The sequence below is a fragment of the Balaenoptera acutorostrata genome, chromosome 8, assembly GCF_949987535.1.
Source record: "Balaenoptera acutorostrata chromosome 8, mBalAcu1.1, whole genome shotgun sequence".
Classification (NCBI taxonomy): Eukaryota; Metazoa; Chordata; class Mammalia; order Artiodactyla; family Balaenopteridae; genus Balaenoptera; species Balaenoptera acutorostrata.
This window is the reverse complement of record NC_080071.1, coordinates 65,383,942-65,406,660: the sequence shown is the minus strand read 5'-3', so window position 1 is coordinate 65,406,660 and position 22,719 is coordinate 65,383,942. Positions and strand designations below refer to the sequence as shown.

The window sequence follows — 22,719 nt, the reverse complement described above, 5'->3', positions numbered from 1 at the left end:
CTTTTCCAATAAGCTTTACTTGATTAATACCTCCATAATATAGAGTACAGAATTCATTGTCCACTCATCCCCTAAGAACTTATCAACATACTTTATTGTTATGTTATTTGGTACCACTTTGCTTATAAATTCATGTAATTTTTAGCTTGTAATTGTTTATTCTGCATCTACATCACATGGCTCTATCACAGTCTTCTCCTTCTAACATACAGAAAGCCTTGCACCTTGCTGGGAACACAGTAGTTGAGTGAACACGTGTGACATGAGGGTTGAATGAAGATTGGAACCATTCATTAGTTTATCCTATTAAAAATCAATAGTGAGACCCAAAGGTGATTCATTGTTAAAAATCTGCTTTTCTTATTCAGTAATGCAGAGTTTTACCAGAAGGCTGATTAAAAACCAATCTTTTGAAATGTCACCAAAATAAAATCCTTGACAGATACAACGCAACTAGGTATATCATTAAAATAGATTCTTAACAGAATAAAAACCTAGAATCAGAACACTGGTTGAAAACATAGAAGCTCTACAGAGGCAGTACATTAGGAGCTAGTCACATTTAAAATTTGCCATCAGTGTTTCTTTGTTGAAGCCCCAGAAGTTAGAGCAAATTGAACTGATAATATAAGTTAGCACCATGGTTTTCTACCAGATTCTGGAAGAGTAGGATTAAGTGAGGAGAGCTTTTAGATTATAAACTTAAAATCCGCTTTGGCCATAAAAGCGCTTCCCCCATTACAAAGACTTACATGCACCATGGATGAAGATTTGTTGAAACTCTGAACCTTTCTGGTTTTTTTGGTTTCTTTTTCCTCACTTCTTTACCAGGTGAAAACTTTATATTGAAATAGATTGTGTCTTATCTTTAACAATTCAAATAGCTATGATTGAACTTATTTTTATCATGGAGTCAGAGATGTCAAACTATTGTAATGGGACTCATGCTCCTTGACACACAGTATGTAGCAATTGTATTTTGAATAACTTGCTGTAAACAATGGGGGTTTTGTCATGTGCATCAAAGGTTTTATACAAGGCGTTCTTTAGAACAGTGTCCATTCCTGCTGGTTAGGGAATCCATTCCCAAGGCAGGGCTTGCTGTTGGTTCAGCTCATGACTTAGTTTGGGTGGGTATGGTTTATTCTTCAGGTCAAGTTGGAAAATTGGCTTATTTTTGTGACTTGCTAAAGTCTATTTGAAAAATTAAGTTGGACTGTGGGGAGTCTTATCTCGATATGAAAACCTTGTCTGATTCTATTTGCTTCTTGCTTGCGTGGGAACTCCTAGGGAGGCTTAGAGCATCTCACCTGCTGAATTGGATTGTGGAGCATGAGACCATTTTAACATTAAATGCTCTCAGGGAACTTGATGGTGTGAGACAGCCCTTCTGGGCTTCTAGTTCCCCATTACCTATAGATGTGACCCTTGTGAACCCTTCAGAAGTGTCCAGGGAGGAAATAACAAGGTCAGACCTTTCAACAAGAGAATTTCAGATACGAGCCATGAAACATTCTCTGTTCCTTCCTGTATCTTCTTCCTCAGCCTGTCAACATGTGGTCTTATGGTGTTCTTTGCTTCTGATGGCTGTTTCTCTCCCTCCCTCCTTCCCCTCTGCAGACATGCCTTGAATTGGAACGCTACCTGCAGACGGAGCCTAGGAGGATCTCGGAGACCTTTGGGGAGGACTTGGACTGTTTCCTCCGTGCTTCTCCTCCCCCGTGCATTGAGGAAAGTTTCCGGCGCTTAGACCCCCTGCTGCTCCCTGTGGAAGCGACCATCTGTGAGAAGAGTTCGGCAGTGGACATTTTGCTCTCTCGGGACAAGTTGCTATCTGAGACCTGCCTCAGCCTCCAGCCAACCAGCTCTTCTCTAGACAGCTACACAGCCGTCAACCAGGCCCAGCTCAACGCAGTGACCTCATTAACGCCCCCCTCGTCCCCTGAGCTCAGCCGCCATCTGGTCAAAACCTCACAGACTCTCTCAGCCGTGGATGGCACAGTGACGTTGAAACTGGTGGCCAAGAAGGCTGCACTCAGCTCAGTAAAGGTGGGAGGGGTGGCGACAGCAGCGGCAGCCGTGGCGGCAGCTGGGACAGTTAAGAGTGGACAGAGCGACAGTGAACAAGGAGGGGTAGGGGCTGAGGCATGCCCCGAAAACAAGAAGAGGGTTCACCGCTGTCAGTTTAACGGGTGCCGGAAAGTTTATACAAAAAGCTCCCACTTAAAGGCCCACCAGAGGACTCACACAGGTAGTGGTACAAGTTGGCCGCACGTGGTTTCTTCTTTTTCCTCCTTTAGCCTCGTGGTGGGAAGGGCTTCTCTCTGTTCCGAGAAGTGGCATCCATGCCAACTAGGAGGTGTAGAGAGGCAGGTGGGCCTGGGTGGGGAAGCAGGTGACTCACTCGTTACCTTAGGATCTCCAGGTGTCCTGAGCACAGGACATGGGTTTGTCACTCACTGGCTCGGAGACACTTTCAGAGGCAATGCCAACCACGGTGTAGAATCAGACACTACTGAGGATGCCTGAACAGGGGCTCTGGTGGTGTGACTCACAACCGTACGTGATATGTGCACTTGTCACTTTCCTGACACTTTTCATGGTTTTATCAGTGTAATTTTGCAGTTTGGATCAACACTGGAATCCGAGGAGGTACATTTGAAATTCACAGTTGAACAAGGTAGCCAAGGTGTCCCTATTCACTCTTTTTCCAGCATCCGTGATTTTTCATCAAAGTCACCAACAGCAGGAGGGTTTCAGAGTTCATTAGAGGTGATCATTCTATAATTAATTGGCATCTCCCCTTTTGCATTGTTCTCTGGCGCATGCTTTAATGGAGAGATGGCAGAATTGCTTTTTAATGAGCTTGTTACTGAGAAGTTGCTAAAGTGATTACATTGCTATGTGTGTGGTAAGGGCGCTGGGGACCGGCGGGGACTGTATATTTTCCTCAGGACTTCTGTGGTGACTCCCAGGAATCATGTTGATCTTGGGAGCGATGGGATAATTTGGAAGAGTGGGGTTTGCAGAGAAAAGAGTGAGATTAGCATTTTCCTTGAATCTGGTCTTTGTTCTCTGGTTTGAGTTGGAAGCTTAGGGCTGGTATCTCTTCTTGGGGTTAGCATCGTAGGAGCAATTACTGTCATTGGGGGTTTTTTAATGAGTCCCTGACAGTGTATTGCTGGTATGGTTTTTGCATACTGCGTGCACAGTACAAGCTGAACAGGGAAAAGCTCCGAAAGTATAAACAGCAGAATCAGAGTGTTGTCAGGGAGAAATAGGTGATTGGATCTAGGCTGGGAGATGTGTTGGTGAGAGTTCTTTTCGGGCTCACTGCTTGTCCTCCGGGTACTCTGTGGTGGTTTGTGGACTGTGTCACCAAGGAAGTGTACAATGCAAAGTTCATTGGCTGGAAAATCAGGAAAACCTGGGTTCTATTCTAATGCTATCACTAACTAGCTTTGTGACCTTGAGCACATCGCTTTACCTCACTGGCGGCCTCATTTTCCACATCTGCCAAACAATCCGGATCTTAAGGCCCCTCTCAGCTTTAATGTTCTGGGGGGAGGGGGTCTGCGAAATGTCTTCATGCAGGACAGAGGAGCTTCCCTGAGGTAGGAGTGCATAATGTGTGACTAGAAGCCATCACCACCGTGAACCTGGAAGGTACTCCCACGGGAGGATGAGCGTGGACATTGCTTCCTCACACCACAGGACTTAGGCATGCTCTCCTCTAATTCCGAACTGACTTTCCCTTGTGCCCTCGCTTGGTTCATGGGAAGGTCCCCTAAGGTAACTTTTGAACCCGTGGCTCAGGTTCGGGTGCCACTCAGGGTTCCCACTGGAGATTGGGTTCAAGTCCTTCAGTCCACATACATCAAGGCGAAAGCTTCCTGCTATTTTCAGCTTTTTTTCCCCTCTCTCTGATATTGTCCTGGAGGTCATTTTTATTTATATGTCTTTCTTTCTCAAGTCAGTGAGTAAAGTAACGAGAAGACACTGCAGTGCTCCCAGGCTTCAGCCATGACTCATCTCCTGTTCCCCGCAGGAAACCAGAGAAGGCAGGATGAGGCAAGAAGGCTGAGCTTTGTTGGGGGTGTGGGATTCATGCTTATGAGCACAGTTTTTCATTAGTGACGTGAGACAGGCAATGTCCCGCCTAGTATGGAGACTGGACGGCTCTGGGGAAGCAGAGAGTCTTTTTTGGGGGTGAGTCCAGAGCATTTTCTTCTTTTCCCTCTCCCCTCTTTCCAATGGATGTGTTAGAAGGATAACTCTGGGGAGTGATGTGTATTTTGTGCTTTGTTTTTTGGGCATTTTCTGTTCAGAGTGATTATCAAGGTGGAGCTCATTATGTTTCCCAGCACCTGCAACCCCTTGCCTTATAGTGGATTAAAGTGGAAAGACTCCTCCCCGTGGGGAATTTACCCAAGAAGGCACCATGCATTATTAGAAAGGCAGTACTGCAGAGTGGTTAAGAGCAGGGCTTTGCAGTCAGGGAGACTTGGGTTTGAATTCTGGCTCTACAACTTCCTAGATTTATGACCTGGATACATGATGTATCTTCCCTGAGCCTCAGTTTCCTCACCTGTAAAATAGGGATAATTTACCTCCTAGATTGTTTTGAAGATTAAATGAGTAAACATATGTAAAATACTTGGCAGATGGTAAGAGCTCATTAAGGATAGTAATAGGGTTGGTTGTAGTTGTGACTATTGCCGATGATATTGATTAGCAGTGATTTTGTACAAAAACAGCTTTATGTAAACTAGAAATAAACCACTTAAAGTTAAATGCCACCAAAAAACAAGAAGCTTTTCTTTCCTCACTTCCATAATTTCAGTGTAGGGGTGATGATACAAGGACATTATTCATGGAGGGTGAAATTGAACGTGCAGGCATTGGCCCGTTGAAGTTGGCAGTAATGTAGAGCATGACTTTCCTAAAACAACACATGAAGCAATGGCCTCGCACCCTCCAGAAGCATTTTGCCAGTAAAACCTTCTGCAGAGACAAGCATGGAGGGAAAAGTAGGTGCTATAAGAAAGAGAAACAGATAGGAGGGGAGGTAAAAGTGGAGATGGGGGATGAGGAGAGGGAATCTGAATTAATTTGGATGAAATGGATGAGAATCAGAAGTATTTATTTGGAATTGGTGTGAAGGGGGCACATGGGGAACTGAAAAAACAAAAGTGATAATTTATGTGGTGTGGATGAACTAAGAATAATGAAAAAAGCATGAAGGATGGAATCAAATAAAGTGCAAACATATCAAGGAAGTAGACTAGTAAAAAGCTTGAGGGCCAAGGTATAGGGTGATGGGAATTCAGGTTGGAGACGAGTCTGCTGCTAGAAGTGAATGGAGTAGGGAGAGCCACTGACCAAATGTTGAAATGAAGTTTAAAAAAATGGACTCTGGTTGGATTCAGGCAAGCTGTTTTAACACAGGGCTCACTTTAATTCAGTGAAAATATTTTCTTATCCTTCAGCTGGGGAAGTGTTTTCGGACATAAAAAGAGAGAGAGAGAGAGAAAAAACCATCCAGGAGAAAGATGGGAAATATTGGCATTTTGTTCTCTAGAGTTATATATATGATCTATCTCTTCTATGTGGTAATATGTTGAAAAAGAGACACACTTGGAAATGTGAAATAAAATGTGTGGGTCTCTGTCTATGCATAAAGAAACAATACATTGTTGGTAACATGGATTTCCTTGCATTGAAGAATTTTTAAAAGTGTTATTCATTTAATCTTTATACAGATAGGATTTACTGAGCTGGAAAAGATATGCTTCTTCTTCTTCTTCTTCTTTTTTTTTCCCTTCTGTGGCTGATTTTTGAGGATGCTGAATCCTTCAAACTTTTTGCCCTGGAGGATGTTAGGCAATGAGGTGGTTTTTCTTTTTTCCAGGTAGCAGATGTTCAAGTTGGTAGCTAGGGCACAGATACTGGTTGCCCAAGGAGGTGAAGTGAGGGATGGCGGAGCCAGGCTGGGGGTGGCAGAAGATGAGGCAGGGACTGGGACAAAAGGAATATTGTGAAGTAGCAGAATCTTAGTGAAAGGAAGCATATAAAAATGGACATATGGTTTATTCATTGGGAAGAGCACTTAGTGCTGGCATGAGCGTAAAAATGTCCTTTAGCAGCCAAGCCATTACAGACCTTTCTCTCCCACTCTGTTTTCTGGTCTTTGTATAATATATTTTTCTTTCTCAATAAGTCAACCATTATGTTCATAGTTTTATTCATCTTCTTGGAGACAGCTAAATAATTCTTATATTTTGACGCAGGGGAATACCTCACTTTCAAATAAAAAAAAACACTTTATTATGCTTATTTTCAGCAAAAATCAATTTGTTAAAATGTTAGTAGTTTCTATTCAAAATGAGAAAGAATAATATTCTACATTTCTTCTCGATCACTACTGAGTAGGAAAGGAAGAAAGTCTGTGATTGAAATGGTGCTTTGTGTTAAGTGAGCAGACTTTTCTAATATGGAAATTCATATAAAAGCATGTCCACATTTACACTATTAAGATGAGTCAGGTTGGTGAAGTCCGGACAAAGGCCAGCAATGAAATCTTTGGTTGTTGGTCACAGAGGAGGGAGAAAAGAGGCCACGTCCTCTCTTGTGCTACTTGGAGAACTCTCTATAGACTGGAGTTGCTTTAGCCTAATCCATGGGTGGTGATCGGACATTCTAGATTTTGCACTGAAAAATATAAAAGTATGCTTTCTAAGTGAAAAGATAAAACGAACGTGCAATTTACTTAGCATTTTATATCTGCTTTGGGGTGGTCATAGTGAATCAAGATGTGGCACAATCTCTAAGTTTAATTAGGATTTAGGGAAATTGTTTTTAAATGGAAAGGTGGGTAAAAACATTACAAACAAAAAGATGAGTGTAGTATTTAAGAGGCAAACAAAAGTGCTTATTTTATACATATAGTGAAAGTTCTTTAAAGTTTGAAATATAATTTATTTTACTTATTCAACAAATACTTAAAAACACTTGCTATATGCCAGGTATTGTTCAGAGTATTAAGAAACAAAATTCAGTTGAGTACATTTTAAAGATCTTACTGGCTTTATTCAGTGATTCATGAATTGGGAAGCATCTCATCTAACAGATAGAAAGGAGCTCTGAAGCACTATACAAAACAAAAGACTTTTATAGACAGAAGGGGGCTAGACAAGGAAGTTGTACCAGCAAAGAGCTGATTGTTTGTGGCAAGGTCACCTTCCTTTAGGGGATGACAGGGGTCTATCAGGCAAATTACCTCACTAGTGCTGATCAGGTAATTCCAGATTGACTGGTTTAAGATTCCATTCTTGGGGCGGGTGAACCTATATTAAAATTGTAAGTTTCAGTTTGGTGAAGTGGGGCTTAGCACAAGTGACTCCATTTTGGGCCAGTTGTCTCTTTTTTTAACAATTCTGCCCTTCTGATCAGACTCAGCCTGAGAGATGTGATCAAAATTTAACGCATTAATGCCACTCCCAGCTACTGCTCTGAAGATCTCACAGTTTTTGCTGATTCTCTGTGTGCTATTCACAGGTCATGACTTAAGGTTCACACTTTTTAAGTTGGTCATTCTCTTCATCCCTTTTCTGACATTTCAGTCTTAGGGTATTACTTGCTTGGTGGTTAGTGGCCATGAACATGCACTTAAACGTGCATTTAAAGTGCACCAGGAAGACTACTATGATTATTGTAAGCAAGACAATTCCCAGTATCTGGAGTGCACTTCAGAGCCATGCTCCCCAAGACCCAAACCAATCAGAATCGAATACGTCAAGGAAGACCTCGTTGAAGGAGTCACTTTTTAAAGCCAAGTGGCTTATTCAGTGATTTTATGTAGCTGAGTTTCAGCTTCCCCAGAAGTGTTAATCCAAGTGCAGCAAGTGGTATTGGACGCAACACAGACGCCTTATTGTTCAGCTAGAAGATAATCAAGGGCTATCCCATTATCAAGAACAACCTTGGTCAGAGAGTCTAAGGAATTTTCTTGGGCAGCTGTTGCTTTAGCAGTGGATTCTGCAGTACTTTCAAGAGTTAAGGAAGGTTCCTGATCATAGTCTCATTTGTACTCACTCCTAACCAGGGAAGTAGGTGCCTGCCAAAGGAAGCGAACCCTGAGTCCTGAAGCCTTCTGATAGGTCCCTTCTAACTTGACAATGTAAATCAGGGGAGTTGACCAATGAGGTGCCTCAGTTTGATTGTGGATGGTTAGGGGCACAGTTAGATAACCTAAGAGGCATTGCCTGGTTATGTACCAGCCATCTAGGCATGCATAAGCCCAAGGAGAATGATAATCACCACAGACAAAGATTAATCATGTCAGGGCACAAACGATTCCCATGAATGTGGCACTGTTAACGGATTCATTTGCAGGGATCGTTGCACTTGCCCATTCAAGCCAGGGGTCAGTTAGTTTTTCAGTGCATTTGGAAAGTAAATCTCCTCGCCCCAAATAAAAGGTTGTTCTAAATTTCTTGAAGAAATGGGTGCTGCTGGTAAGATCTTTTCATGATTGGGGTAAGATCTGATTTAGATAATCATAAGGATGTGAGGATGCGAATATACTATGGTTTGTCTAGGTGTTGTGTCTAGTTGGGCAAGTACAGCTATAATCAGAGAAAAGTAAAAAGGCACTGAATGTCCTGGCCATAAAAGTTAGACCCTCTAAGTGACTTCTAAGGGGGCTTCAATTGTAGTTTACAGGACATTAGGAATAGAAGAAAAATTGGTCGCAGGAAGGACCAGGGGGTCTCTAGCATTATGGACAGGTTGGAGTTTTTAATGGCAAATCCAGCAGTCTAAAAGGTTATCCCCCTTGGTAATGGCCTGGGAGATATGATGGTGTTGTCGTTCCAGGCCAATGCCACAGTAAAGGAAAGAAAGAGAAGAAGAAAGGGTTTTTAATGCTTAAAGTATGAAGTCTTGATTCAGCATCTTGGGTGGAAGCAGTCTGTACTGATGTCAGCTACTTCTCTTCCTAGTTAGTTTGACTTGCAGGTCTCCAGAGTTTGCCCAGGAGCAGATGTCAGGTAGAGCCTTCTTCAGCTGTGAGATATGTACCCAAGGTTCAGTGCCTTCTAGTTTTGCAGCAGTGTCAGTGGTCAGGAGCACTTGGTAAGGTCCTTTCCATGAGTCTCACTTTTGCAAAAATATCAGAGTAAAACAATAACTGCCTGTAAATTATAAAAGACTTTAAAATGCCCACTGTTAAGATCTGATCATTTGCTAAGGAAGTGTATTTATTTCTGTGATATACATTTTAAGATAGTAACTGGAATTATGACTGATAACATTTTACCAGAACATTTAAGATTTCCAGGAATTTCATACGATTTCTGGAACACTTATAACAAATACGAAATAGAGAAGACTTATTGTTACCTATTGGACAATGCTTCTCATTTAATTTAATGTATCAAATAAGCCTATTTAGTTTAACATCTTTCTTTTTATGAGGAGAGAGAACAAATCTCTTGAGATGTTCCAGGGGCCCTCTGGAAAATCCCAAAGAAAGTTTGAAGTCAAAAAACTTCACTTAGAATTTGATTTGGGGGGAAGTGTGTCAAAAATATCCATTTAATAGTGACAGTAGATATTGTTAAAGGCAAATACAGAAGGTTACATAGTTGTAAGCAAAACTTAGCTCTTTTAATATTGAGAAGATTGGGTTTTCTCAAGCAATCAAAGACCTGATAAAGACAGTGTGAAGCACAGTAAGTTACTGTGGTAAGACACAAAATCTTCACGGTCCAGGCAGATTACTTAAAAAATAAAGAAAATTTCACAATCCGTTATCAAAAGTGGACTAAAAGTCCAGTAAAACCTTGTAATTTTAACAGAGAAAACCAAATTCTAATTTTGTACCAGTGTACTTTTGATATTAAAACTCATTTTTTTAAACTTAAATAAATTCATTCTAATCTTAGCCAGCCTGACTACACATAAAATTTGTTTCCCAAGGTTCCTTTTCCACAAACTTTCTACAATTTTGTCCTATTTTTTTTTTCTCTTTCTCATTTTGGAACAATCAATCATTTTACTTTCCTTACCTACTTTTCATACACAGTTGTTTTCCTTCACCCTTATTTTTTTCTAAGTAGTTTTAATTACATATATTGATAATATTGAAAATAAGGAATACATCCTTAATTCATATTGAAAACTAAGATGTAAGAAATTGTAGACTGTCTCTTATATGGGCATTCTGTGGATTGGCAGATTTATAAATACATTTCATAATTTCTAGAAGTATATTCTTTCTCATAATAAAATTTCCAATGTGGCAAAAAAACCCATGTCTACTAATAAACCCAAGTTTCTCAGTAATAAGAAGCTAAAAGTAGATAAACCTATGTTCAGGACTAATGTTCCAGTATTTAAATGGAAATGATCTAGATAGTCAGTGACTATTCATCATTTAATTTAACTTAGCAAAGCTCTAAGGTTTCAAGTTACCGAAAAGATTGGGGAAACTATTTAAGTAGATATACCATAAACCATAGTTATTGCTGGAAAGTGGAAGCGCTTACCCACTTACATCTACTTAAATCACTTGTTCTTAACAGTTATGTTTAGATTACTCATGAAAATTTTATCATACCAAGTTATTTTTCTTGCTGAAAAATTTTGTAACGGAGATAACATGAACTTATTTGACTAGTAAACCCAGGTAGAATAAAAGTTGTATGTCTGCATTATTTTCAATGTTGATAACTCTAAAGACATATCTATTTTAATTAAGCCAACAAACTTAAACTAGCTTTTATTTACTGAAGATTATCCTAGGTCATGTGAACTTGAAAAACATTTCAGTTAGTTTTCATATTTTTGAGACTATGTTCAATTTATATAACATTTTTTTATAACATTTGTTTTTAAACCAATTAAATGGAGCCGTTTACAAATTAATTTTAGCAATACCATCCAGAGGTAGAAAATACCACACATCTACAACACATATACAGTTGACCCTTGAACAATGTGGGGTTCAGGGGTGTCAGCCCTCTGCATAGTGGAAAATCTGTGTGTAACTCATCATCCGCCCTCTGTATGCACGGTTCCTCTATATCTGTGGATTCAACCAACTGCAGATCATATAGTACTGAAATACTGACTGTTGGAAAAAACCTGCAAACAAGTGGATCCAAGCAGTTCAGATCTTTGTGGTTCAAGTGTCAACTGTGTATATAGACACACATAAACATACAGACAGACTCAGAGACCTTAAAGCTTCCATTCTCAAATTTTAGCCATGAATTAGGTACAGTAATACAAAACTCACTAGTTATATAAAGTAAGTTGGATCAAAATTGTGTGTTTGGCAGACGGAATAAGTTAAGGCTCAGATGGCTAAAGCTTTTCACTAATATTTGTGAAGAAGACACTTAAGATTTTTCATTTATCTTAGTTCCAAATAACTCCCTACCCCCCTTTTTTCCCTTTGATAAGAATTACCTCCCTGGAGTTTGCATTTCAAAGAGATATGGCCTAGATACGATTTCCTGGAGATGACCTGGTAGAACATTTACATCTCAAAGGCACAGGAAAAGAATGCAAGTTCTTCCAAGAAGGACTCTTGTTTCATAAGGCCAGAATTTTTACAATACCTACAAGTCTTTTGAGATGAATAGGGGAGGTTTGGGGATTGGGCTTCGAATTGTTTCTAGAGCTGCATTTTTGGTTTTGCAAAAATTTGTAAGATAGGGGCAGTTGCTTTTAATTTCTCAAAGAAGTGGATTGTAGCCTAAATGATTATCAAGGGGTTGATTTGCTTATTCAACCACATTATCTTCAATTTGCTTTTTTATATTGGGGAGAGGATTTCCAACTAAGATGGAAATGAAAATTTATGTTCTGGATTTAGAGCTGTTTGCCTTCGGAATGTTTTAGTAAATCCTTCCACAAAGGCATCAGAATGTTTTTTGTTATTTTATTTTTTTCCTCCTGGGTACATAGTTTCATTTCTCTTAGGGGAGAAGGTTTAAAAATTTTTTTCTATCAGGCTCTGAATATCAGCTTCCAGTTTGGCCAACTTCTGATCACAGAGCTACTTAAAAAATGCTTTCAAATGTCTTGTCAGTTTTCAGCTGAAACACGCAATAAATATAAATAAATAAGATGAAATAAAAAATACTGGCTGTATTGAACAATCCTATGGACTCAAGAGGTGTCCCCAAAGAGGGTGCAAAAGTTATTACCCTCCCAAGATCCAGAGCCACTCCCAAAGATAGTCAAAAGGAGAAAGAAAGAAAAAAATAAAGACTTAGACAATTCCCCTGAGGGCTGGCTGTATACCCAAGCTGCAAATGGAGTCTAGCCCACATTTCTGTCCAGCCATATCTAGCAGCACATGGGATATAACCTACATTTCTGCCTAGTCATATCTTGAGGCCCTCAAATTGACAAGCCAAGTTCTCAGGACGTAAAATAAGACAAACAAGAAGGTAACAGCTGTCCTTGGGAGAGAAAGGATCAATAACCAGTGGATCTGGATTTAGAAAGGAAGGGGCAATGTGAAATTTTATTTTCCTCTCCCAACTGGGCATAACAGACAGAAACTCAGGAGAGCTCCCTCTGCTAAGAACTCTCACTCTTCGCTGGCTTCTGCCAGTTTCCCAGGATCCCATCTGCAGGCTGTAGTATCTACCAGAATTTGACAAGGTTTTTCCATTAATTTTAATTTTATTTTTCCTTGGCTGTTTAAGGAAATAATGTAGCAGTTTACCAGAAAATCCCTCAGAGTCCTCTCAACTCTGGGAGGGGTGCATATGGGGACCTTCCTTTGAGGGTAGATATGGGGGTGTCTGTATGGCCACTAACTTGGCAGACTTATTCACAGTCCTGTAGTCTCTTCAGAATGGAAAGACAATTCAGACAGAAGACAGTAGAATGAATGCTCCAGTAAAGGAGGGTAGAGGGGAGCAGTCGGAGCTGTGTCCCTCATATGGTCTTTGGTTTTAGGTACCTCTTGAGTCTTTTCGTTAGCCTTTTATAACAAATCTTTCAGTGAAGGTATTTTGGAACTTTGGAGCCTTTTGGAGCCTCTGCATGCCAATTACAGTAGGTATCCCATTCTGTTTGTTTGATTTGGGAACCCTTGTTTTAAGGCACGCTTTCTTAAATGATCATGTCTAATTGGAACATTCCCTATAATGGCTGTTGTAATTCTAGGTTGTCTTTAGTAAGGTTTTGCCATTGTTGTTAAGATATTTATAGCTTCCGGGACCATCGTTCTTAGACATAAAATAAGCAGGTGTGCCAGAGGTAGTGTACTCAGTTCTTTGAAACATAAGGATCCCAATTTTTTTTAGCTAAGCCTTGGGTCTCTCGGAGCCAACATTAATACCCAAGAGGGATGTGGCACTGGGTTGGGGATTGTGTGGTGTTTTACAGCATACCTTGTTGTGTGGAAATTTTCTTGGGATTGGCAGGTGACCTGGTGTCAATCTAACCTGTTTTGTGACCAATTTATCCTAACACAGGAGTCTTTTGAGTTAGGTGACAAGCGCTCTAACAGCTTTTAAGTGCTCCACCATACCCATCAATTTTGTGACTTTTGTCTTCTGAGATTCCCATTAGCAATAGTCGTTACCTCATATGCACACTAACATACCAGCAGTAACCAAAGAGATGTTACTGCATACTGGCCAAGAGAAGGTGCTAGGTGGACACCACCAGCTGTTCCCAATGAGGAGCTACAGACTAAACTAACAGTCCCTAATAAATGGGGATTGTGGACTAACCAAGGGCTAGGGACTTGGGTTCCAGGTGGGACCATCTGCCAGCTCACGCTTACCCACTAAGCCCTGGACTGGGACCGTGGTCTAACCAAGGGCTAAGGATTGGCACTCGGTTAGAGCCTCCTGTCATACCAGACTGGCCCATTAACCCTGCACTGGAAAGCCAATTGGATCAGGAGCTCAATGCAAAGAGAGCAGAACTCAGAGCTGAGAGTAACTTACCCACAGCCCTTGAAAATAATGAGAAAGACAAAGAACTCAAAGGGTTTACAGGTACCAGTGCCTGTGTTTCTTGTTACCTCTGAAGCCATCAGAAGTTTCCTTTGGATCCCACCACTGCCTCCAAATCTGTTAAAAAACAAAATTCAACTGAGTAAATTTTAACGATCTTACTGGCTTTATTCAATGATTCAAGAAATGGGCAGCATCCCATCTGGCAAATAGCAAGGAGCTCTGAAGAGCTGTACAAAATGTAAGACTTTTATAGGCAGAAGGTGGCAGGACAAGGAAGTTATACCAGCACAGAGCTGTTTGTGGCAAGATCATCTTCCTTTAGGGGGGATGGCAGGGGTCTCTCAGGCAGATTACCTCACTAGTGCTGACCAGGTAATTCCAGATTGACTTGTTTAAGATTTCATTCTTGGGGGAGGCTAAAACTATAGTTAAGTTAGGTATTAAGTCTTGGTTTGATGATGTGGGGCTTAGCACAAATGACTCCATTTTGAGCCTGTTGTCTTTTTTTTAAACAGAAATCTTTTACAAATATAACCCTTTAAGCCATATTAATCTAATGACACAGGTGCTATTCTTATTTCACAGAGGAGAAAAATGAGACCAGGAGAGGTCAAGTAACTCATCCAGTGTCACAGAGGTCCTAGATGGCTGGGCCAAGATTCAAATTAAACAGTATTGCTGCAGTCCGAGCTCTTAACTTCTGTGCTAACTCATGAGGGGAAAAGAAGTCATACAGATATTTTTCTTCATAACCCATTATTCAGAGGAAATGAGAAACTTACAGTTTAAATACAAATTGACAATGAAAACTACTTTAAGTGTCTTCTAAATAGGTAAGAACTGGGAGAATCCTTAAACATACTGCCTCATCAAGTGACTAAGAGCCAGAACAAGGAAATTACAAAGGAATGATCTTCCGTTTCCAGGCCCATTATTGTTACTGCAATAGTTACTATTATTATGGTCATTATTATTAAACCGTTTTTTTTTTTACTTTAAAATTAAAGAGAGACTTTCTTATAACGTTCCCAATTCACTCCCTAAAATGACAAATGTTAATACTCTATCCATATGAAATAATAAAAACAAGCATTATCACATATAGTGGAAACTGAGGACCAAAACTATAAAAGTGCCTTAGTCCAGGATATACAACCTGCCACTGGCACAATTAAAATTTGTACCGTGTCCCTTAGGCTTGCATTCTGTTTAGTAGAATTTAGTAGTATCCTTATTTACTTTGTTCATTCAGTCATTCTACAAACAGGTATTAAGTGCCTGTAGATGTCAGGTGCTATGCCACAGAAATGACCAGCAGTTAAGAAGGGAAGAGCCAGTCAGCTAAGGAGTTCTAAAGGAAGACAGGGCATTACATGAGATCAGGGCTCCTGTCAGTGGTCAGAAGCAGCATGGATGCTTCAGAGATACGAAGTCGCTCTTCTCTTTCTGGAAAGGGTGTTTTTTATTGATGCTGTTCATCTTTTAAAATGATGCCAATGTGATAATACACTAATTTATATAAAATAGAAACCCTAATTCAAGGTCAGGCGTATCAGCAGGATGAAATTAAATACCTCAGTCTGGAACTGTAGGGGGCCCATCGACCACTTTCAACCTCCTCAGCGCCGTAGATAAGAATTCTTTGAATTTATACAATAGCAACTGAAATAGGGCAATTTTAAGACATTAAAGGGCCTTTAATATGCTGAGACACATGGCTGCTAATGAAGTTTATCCATGTGTTGAGGCAGAAACTCATTAAACCTCTATTATGGGATGGAAACTAGCATAAGGGTTAACTGTTCAGTTCACAAGGTGGAGAGAGTTTAATAGGAGGGTTTGATAGTTTGGATTTAGCATATTCAGGGGCTTAAGAGAAAGAGTTCGAAAGAAGGGGCGTGAATGAGGTGGTGAAAAACAATTGATGGGAGAATTTTATGATTCAGGAAAATCTTAGAGCTTCACCACATGATAATTTAGCAATATGCTAGCTCTTAACATTTATGAAGATAAATTTAGGTAAACATATATTGAGTAGAATGGCTTAAACTCAGCATATACACAGCAAACACATTTATTTTATTATTATAATATGGTAATAACTATAGGCTTTGTGGGATGCCTATTCCAGATGTCCTTTTAATGGATAATTGGTAGTCACAAAGTAAATAAATATGTTAAAATAAGAATTGAAGAGAAAGAAAAAACCATGAAATTAAAAAGTATTTCACCATAAACAATATTTATTGAACACCCACTATACTAGATACTGTTCCTTCCCCCACCTCTGAGAACCTCATTTTTTGATGCAAAAGCCTGAAATATGGTTTCATAAAGCCATTATATTTAGAACCTGATTTCAAAAGAGAATAGAGCATGGATTGGGGATGGGAGGTAGGAAGAGGGAAAAGAAAAGAGGAATCTCATTTCAGAAAAGGCAGTGGAAGTAATCGAATTTTATAAATTCTAAGATTTAAAGGTTAGGCCAGCTCTGTTTGCTAAAGAGGAAAAGAGGGTCATGAGAAGTCTGGGCAAATGAAGGAATGGCATTGGGAAGGCCAAGTGTGAACCTGAAAAAAACTGTTCCCTTTAATAAATAATTAATGTATAGATGCTGTTTCTAATACAGTAAGAATATTAATAACCATGATCATTATGGTTATCCTGTATTATATTGGGAGGTTGGAAGAAAGTTAAACGGAGCTTTTTTTTAAAATAAATTTATTTATTTATTTATTTTTGGCTGTGTTGGGTCTTTGTTTCTGTGCGTGGGCTTTCTCTAGTTGTGGCGAGCAGGGGCCACTCTTCATCGCGGTGCGCGGGCCTCTCACTATCGCGGCCTCTCTTGTTGCGGAGCACAGGCTCCAGATGCGCAGGCTCAGTAGTTGTGGCTCACGGGCCTAGTTGCTCCATGGCATGTGGGATCTTTCCAGACCAGGACTCTAACCCGTGTCCCCTGCATGGGCAGGCAGATTCTCAACCACTGCACCACCAGGGAAGCCCCTAAACGGAGCTTTGTACAGAGTGCAGGCAAAGATAATATTGTAAGAATTAATTGGTGGTAGGCAATAGTTTTTTTATGTCTCCTGAAGTTGAAACAGTAATGGAGTGATTCTGTTAGAATCAGGAAACAAAGGGGAGTTCAAGAAAGTCATGTGTAATAAAACCAAAACCAAAACCTTTTTTTTTTTAAGCTTTGGAATAATCCTTTTGAAAAAATTAGTTGAAATACAAGGACAGATGAAAAAGTATTTGTAAAATGATGTGCCTTTCTTTGAAAAATATTCAGTTTGAATTTTGTAGAAATTGTAGTTGAAACCTTGAATATGGATCATGAGGAAACAACCTTTTCATATAAAGAGGTTAATTCTGGTAAGCAGATGGAACTCTTTGGGAATCCAGCCTACTATGGATATATGTGTAATGGGACTCAGAGCCAGGCTATCAGGTACCAAATGGAGAGAGCGTGACCCTTTAAACCAGGCAGTTTCAATTTGTCCCCAGTCTAATGGAGGCGATCTGGATGGCGGCAAATTTGTTTTCTAAAAATCTCAGTTCCTTCCTTCTTCATGCCCCACCAAAGAATCTTATACTTGATGCTTTCCTATACTGAGTCACTTCCTGCCTTTTTTAGCCTTCCTTTACCCTCCCTTACATCAGGAAGGATCTGGTACACTATTGATTGGTGGATTACATATCCATCAACCAGTATAAAACACTGAAATCTTTTATTATGTTTTGAATCTTCAATTATAGGAGACTTAATGGAATTTCAGGAATGTGCAAGCAAGTAGGGAGTCAAGATGGGGGCGCGTTGGAAGCTGGAGCAACATTCTCCACCTCCCACTCTTCCCCCTTCCCCTGCTACTGGATTTTCTACATTTTCTAAGAGTAACCTCTTTTCAGCCATTTTTTAAAGTAATATACTGACAGGACAGTTATTAAGCTAAATGTTAATAGAAGGAAGACCATTCAAAATAAACAAAAGTTAGTGACTTTTTAATGTGCTGGCTGTTTGGCCAACCAGTGACAGAGTCACCCCCCCCCCCCCATTCCTGCAGTGTCTCCATATTTGGTTGCCAGTGTTAGGACCTGACTAGCTTATATAATGGAAGTCAACCTACTTAAATTATTTAAGGGTGTCTGCAGAGAGAATATACTTTCTGTGGTCTGTCCCATATCTATGTTCACCTTGCCTCCTCCTTTATTATCTGTGCTTATTGAGGTGGGTGAGTTGGGGACTGACCCAGGATGGAAGCCAATAAGTTTTGGGGGATGGAAGGCCAGGGCGCCCCATTACTAATTCCTTATGGATCCTAGGTCCAGCTTTGTCTTAAACCAGGCATACTTGGCAGACTTTCTTCCTTTTTGGACTTTGCATCTTTTCCTTTCTTCCCTTCAAAAGTTACCTGCAGTCAGGTTAGACTCCTTTTATTTTATTTGCAAAATAAAAATGCACTTACAATTTAAAACTCATTTTATATGATAAGCCACTCATCTGGTGTCAGCAAGCATATACTTTAGACTTCTTTTGTTGTTTTTGTCTTCAGAATGTATCCTCTTTCCATTACTGTAATTGACATTTAATTTACGGAATTCAGTAAAGTAAAACAGTATTATGCATACTGTTTTCAAGCAAACAATATAAAAATTTTAAAAATCCCAAATCTGTTGGGATACAATAGTTTCAACCATTCCACTAGGTGAGCTAAAGTTGACAAAAGCCATCAATCCTTTTGTTGTGGGCAGGAAGCCAGAAGCCATCCTCAATGGAGAAAGTCCTTTTCCTTCATGGAAGAGTGTTGCCCAGTGAAGTGTGTTATGGTGTCTAATGTCTTCTTCTGGAGCCCTTGGAGTTTTCATAGCAGGGGAATTTTGTAAGAAGGGTGATAGATTGTTCCAATATTGAAGGTACTGTTAAAATGAGACAGGTTCTAGGAGTCTAAAGGATGCCCTAAAAATGTGAAATTATATAATCTGTGCCCTGATGACTAGAACCCAGGAAAAAGGTTGACGCCACTACATATTCTAGTATATAAGATGGGCAGTGTGCAGTTGGAAATATTTTAGAATAGCTGCACGATAGTCATGTTTAAATGTTTTCTGTCTTCATTTTGTATGTTCATGAGGTTTAATATCACCTCACTGGAATTCATTACTGTGATTTTGAACTTACAACATGGCGTTTGAATCCCCTTAGTGTGGTATTCACACACTCTTCACCTGTACTCAACTTCTATTGTAGAAAGGAAATAATGATTCCTCATACCGAATTCTCAATTGGTCATGAGCCTATTGAACGTAGTATCAGTATTTTAAAAAGAGCAACAAAAGATACATCTCCCTTCTCTGATACAGGTAATAAGACATTTTATGTTCCCAGTGTTCAGGAGAGAGTGTCAGAAAATCAATATGAATAAATTCAAGTACACAGAAGATTCAACCTATTCGAAAATATAGTGTATGGCAGAATGATGGTATGCATTATTAAATGTTTCTTGCTTCACTCACATGTGAATAGTAGCATGAAGAAAAGGTACCATAGGCTACTTATAAATTTAGGCAGAAGGCGATTTGCTGGCTTTTTGTTTTTTTCGTTCTTTGTTGTTGTTGTTTAGTGTCTCAAGGCTTACAGCTAATCTGAATTTGAAACTAAATACTGTCATTACAGAAGATTTTTTTCCGAGTTCTTCCAATTTCTCTGGGGACAAAATAATGGCTGCTTGAAGCAGTGGAGAAACAGTAATTAGGGCAAATAGTAATACTGTGCATGATTGAGGAAAATGTGAGGAAGGGAGGGAGAAAATGCAACAGACAGACTTGTACAGCCTGTTACTAGGAAACCACATCAGCATTAAATACAGTGTGCTAATTGGCTATCCTGTTTCTGCCTGGGTACCAGCCTGGGCCTGCTACACAGCTGTTTCTGCTCTTTCTGGTTGCTAGGTAACTGCATCAATTTTTTTCCCCCTCTTTGTATTCTGGAGGCTAATTGGCTACTTCTGCTCCTGGTGTTGCTGCTGGGTACCAGTCTGGGCCTGCTGCTCTGCTGTTTTCCAAAGGGATTTAATGGGGGGAGGGGAGGAAAAAGGGAAAGGAAGATATGCTGGCAATTAATGGAGCATAAGTGCAAATTCTACACAATGTCTGGCACCTGCGTCCCTTCAGCCTGCTTTCTCAACTAAATCCTTTAGCTATGAAAACACATTAGAATCTTGAAGTCTTTCTTCTCTCTGCTTACCTTTTGAATATAGTTTAAAAGAAAAAAGACGTTTGAAGACTTATTACTTCAATGATGGATTTGATCTTAAGAAAGAACGGGCAAATTATTACACATCTATAGTTGATATGGGCACTAATAGAATTTGTGCAAACATGAACATTTCTAACTTAATAACAAAGCAGCATCTTTAACATCTTAAGGAGAGTACCACTTTATCTCTTAAATGGACCAAATTCCTTTGTAGCCGTTCTTCTTGATATCATACATAGTATAAAGTAAGAAATCAAATGGACTAAAAGCAACTATAGGATTTTCCCAACTGTTTTATTCATTAAGAAAGAGTGAAGGGAAGCTTCTAGACCCATGCCTTTCCATTATGGATTTCATTCCTCTGATGTGCAGAGCGCATGTCCTAAGTACTCTTTGGTGATACATTGCATTTACATAGAAATAAGCATGTTTGCACACCTTATTTTTCTTTCCTTATAGCAAACAAACAAATGTGGTGCAAAGTAAACCTAAAATCAGTTTTGTGGTTTTTTATAAAAAGTGTAATTACTTTCCATATCATTTTTATTTCCTATCTAAGTAGAGGTTTCCATTTCATCATTATTGAAATTCTCCCTGGAAGTATGGGGAGGAAGATTCTTCAGAAGTGAAATGATGCTTCAAGGAGGTTTCACTTTAAATGGTTGGGAAAGTATATGTAAATTGAGGCCCCTTGAAGAGGCAACTTCATCCCCTTGGGAAGAAGCTGTTTTATTGAGAAAACTCAGAACATGTTGTGTGACTGCGCACAGAAATAGTTAGCAGAGGCAACTCTTACTCAACGCTAACGGCTAGTACCGGCTTCCCATACTAATGAGATCTACCCTCCTCTATTGAAAGTGAAGCAGGAGAAGCTCTATTCTGAGCAACAGCCCTGCTGCTAGTAGATCAGATCAGGCTCTATGGAATCATTTCTGTTTAAAGTATCCTTAAAATAGGTAGAAGGCCTCAAACTAGGCTAGGATGCTGGAGAGAATAGTACAGTGTTCCATAGATCTTAAGGAAACCAGCTAGCTGTTAGTAGAGATCGAACTGCAAAAGAAAACCTTATTATCAGAGGATAACTACAGAGCAGGTATAGTATTATTTCTGCTGTCTCTATTAAAAGGACCATTGTTAATCACTCCGAAATATTATGGGTCATCTGCAGTCAACTAAAGCAGGATATGGAGGAAGAGTCCAAGGAAGTCCTGGCTGTTTTTGTCCATTCCTCTTATCTGTGGATTGGACGTATCTGCATCCTGGCTCTGGTAAGACCTGAGAAACCAAGGCAGAGGTCTTGGAAGACTGAAGCAGTCATGATTAGCCCTAGCCATAAACAAACACCGGGACCCACTTCCTAGCTTCTTCTCTTCCTGCTCTTCAGGCAGGCAGATCTTTATTCTTCTCATGGCTCCCTAGTGAAAGCAATAGTGGGAGTGCAAGCATGCTTTGGGGGTTGAGGAAAGGAGATGTTCCATGCAGCTGCTTCAAACTTTCGATTCTCCTCAGTCACAAAAAAACCTGCTTTGCTAATTCTCATCTGCACGCAATGTTGCTGCCTCTTGTATGAGGTACATCAGTTGATGAACCTGGAAAAGAGGAATCTGATGGCTGCTAGCTGCCCAGTAGGGCTGCGGCTAACCCATATCATGCTTTTGTGTGAATCAGAAAAAGGTGCGCCTTCCGTGGGGCAGATGTGGCCCGTGCTTGAGCAGCAGAGCTGGATTCAGCCCTCCTCCGCCCTTCAGCTGGCCACCCTGTGTGCACAACCTCACATGGCTGCCTACTCACCACGGGAGCTGATCCACTCGGCGGGCCTTCCCTGACCCTCCAAGAACTTGAGCAGCTAATGAGGTGCCGGCAGGAACATGAAAGTCGCATGACTGTTCGGGGTGGGGGTGGGTATTGGAACCTCCTCTCAGTGGCGGAAGAGGCCGCCCATTATGTGTGAGAGTGAACCTTTTAGCCCAGTCGCACTCCCCAAATGTGAGATCATTAGTTGCCTAATGCTCTGATTCTCAGCTTGGGCCTATTTTCCCCCTTGGGGCATTTGGCAATGTCTGGAGACACTTTGGGTTGTCACATCTTGGAGGGGGATTGCTACTGGCATCTGGTACGTGGAGGGCAAGAATGCTGGTAAACGCACTACAGTGCACAGGACGGCCTCCACAAAGGAGACTCATGGGGCCCAAGCGTCCACAGGACCGAGATTGAGAAACCCTGGCCTAACGCAACCTTAGCCGTCCTTCGCTCCTTCTCTTTGGGTTCCTCTGCACCACTTGCAAAATATTTCCTCATCCTTTTAAGACTACCAGCCAGGTCTTGCCTTTCCTTTTGTGCTCTTTTTTTTTAAAAAAATTATTTATTTATTTATTTATTTATTTTGGTTGTATTGGGTCGTCGTTTCTGTGCGAGGGCTTTCTCTAGTTGCGGCAAGCGGGGGCCACTCTTCATCGCGGTGCGCGGGCCTCT

The 22,719-nt window shown here is 40.4% G+C and overlaps 1 protein-coding gene across 6 annotated transcripts in view; it reads left to right on the top strand.

The window, feature by feature from the left end:
* The window catches only part of KLF7 (KLF transcription factor 7), a 111,717-nt gene that overhangs the window by 39,033 nt on the left and 49,965 nt on the right, over positions 1–22,719 (top strand). For 4 of the 6 annotated variants that reach the window (XR_009008987.1, XR_451778.2, XM_007190602.2 and 1 more), the window contains one exon: positions 1,621–2,254. Coding sequence is in view for 4 of the 6 variants with exons in the window: in XM_007190602.2 (XP_007190664.1) it covers positions 1,621–2,254 (634 nt within the window). In the remaining 2 variants the exon portion in view is untranslated. The remainder of the gene's footprint in view (positions 1–1,620; positions 2,255–22,719) is intronic. The other 2 variants (XM_007190604.2, XM_007190603.2) reach the window with 1 other exon arrangement.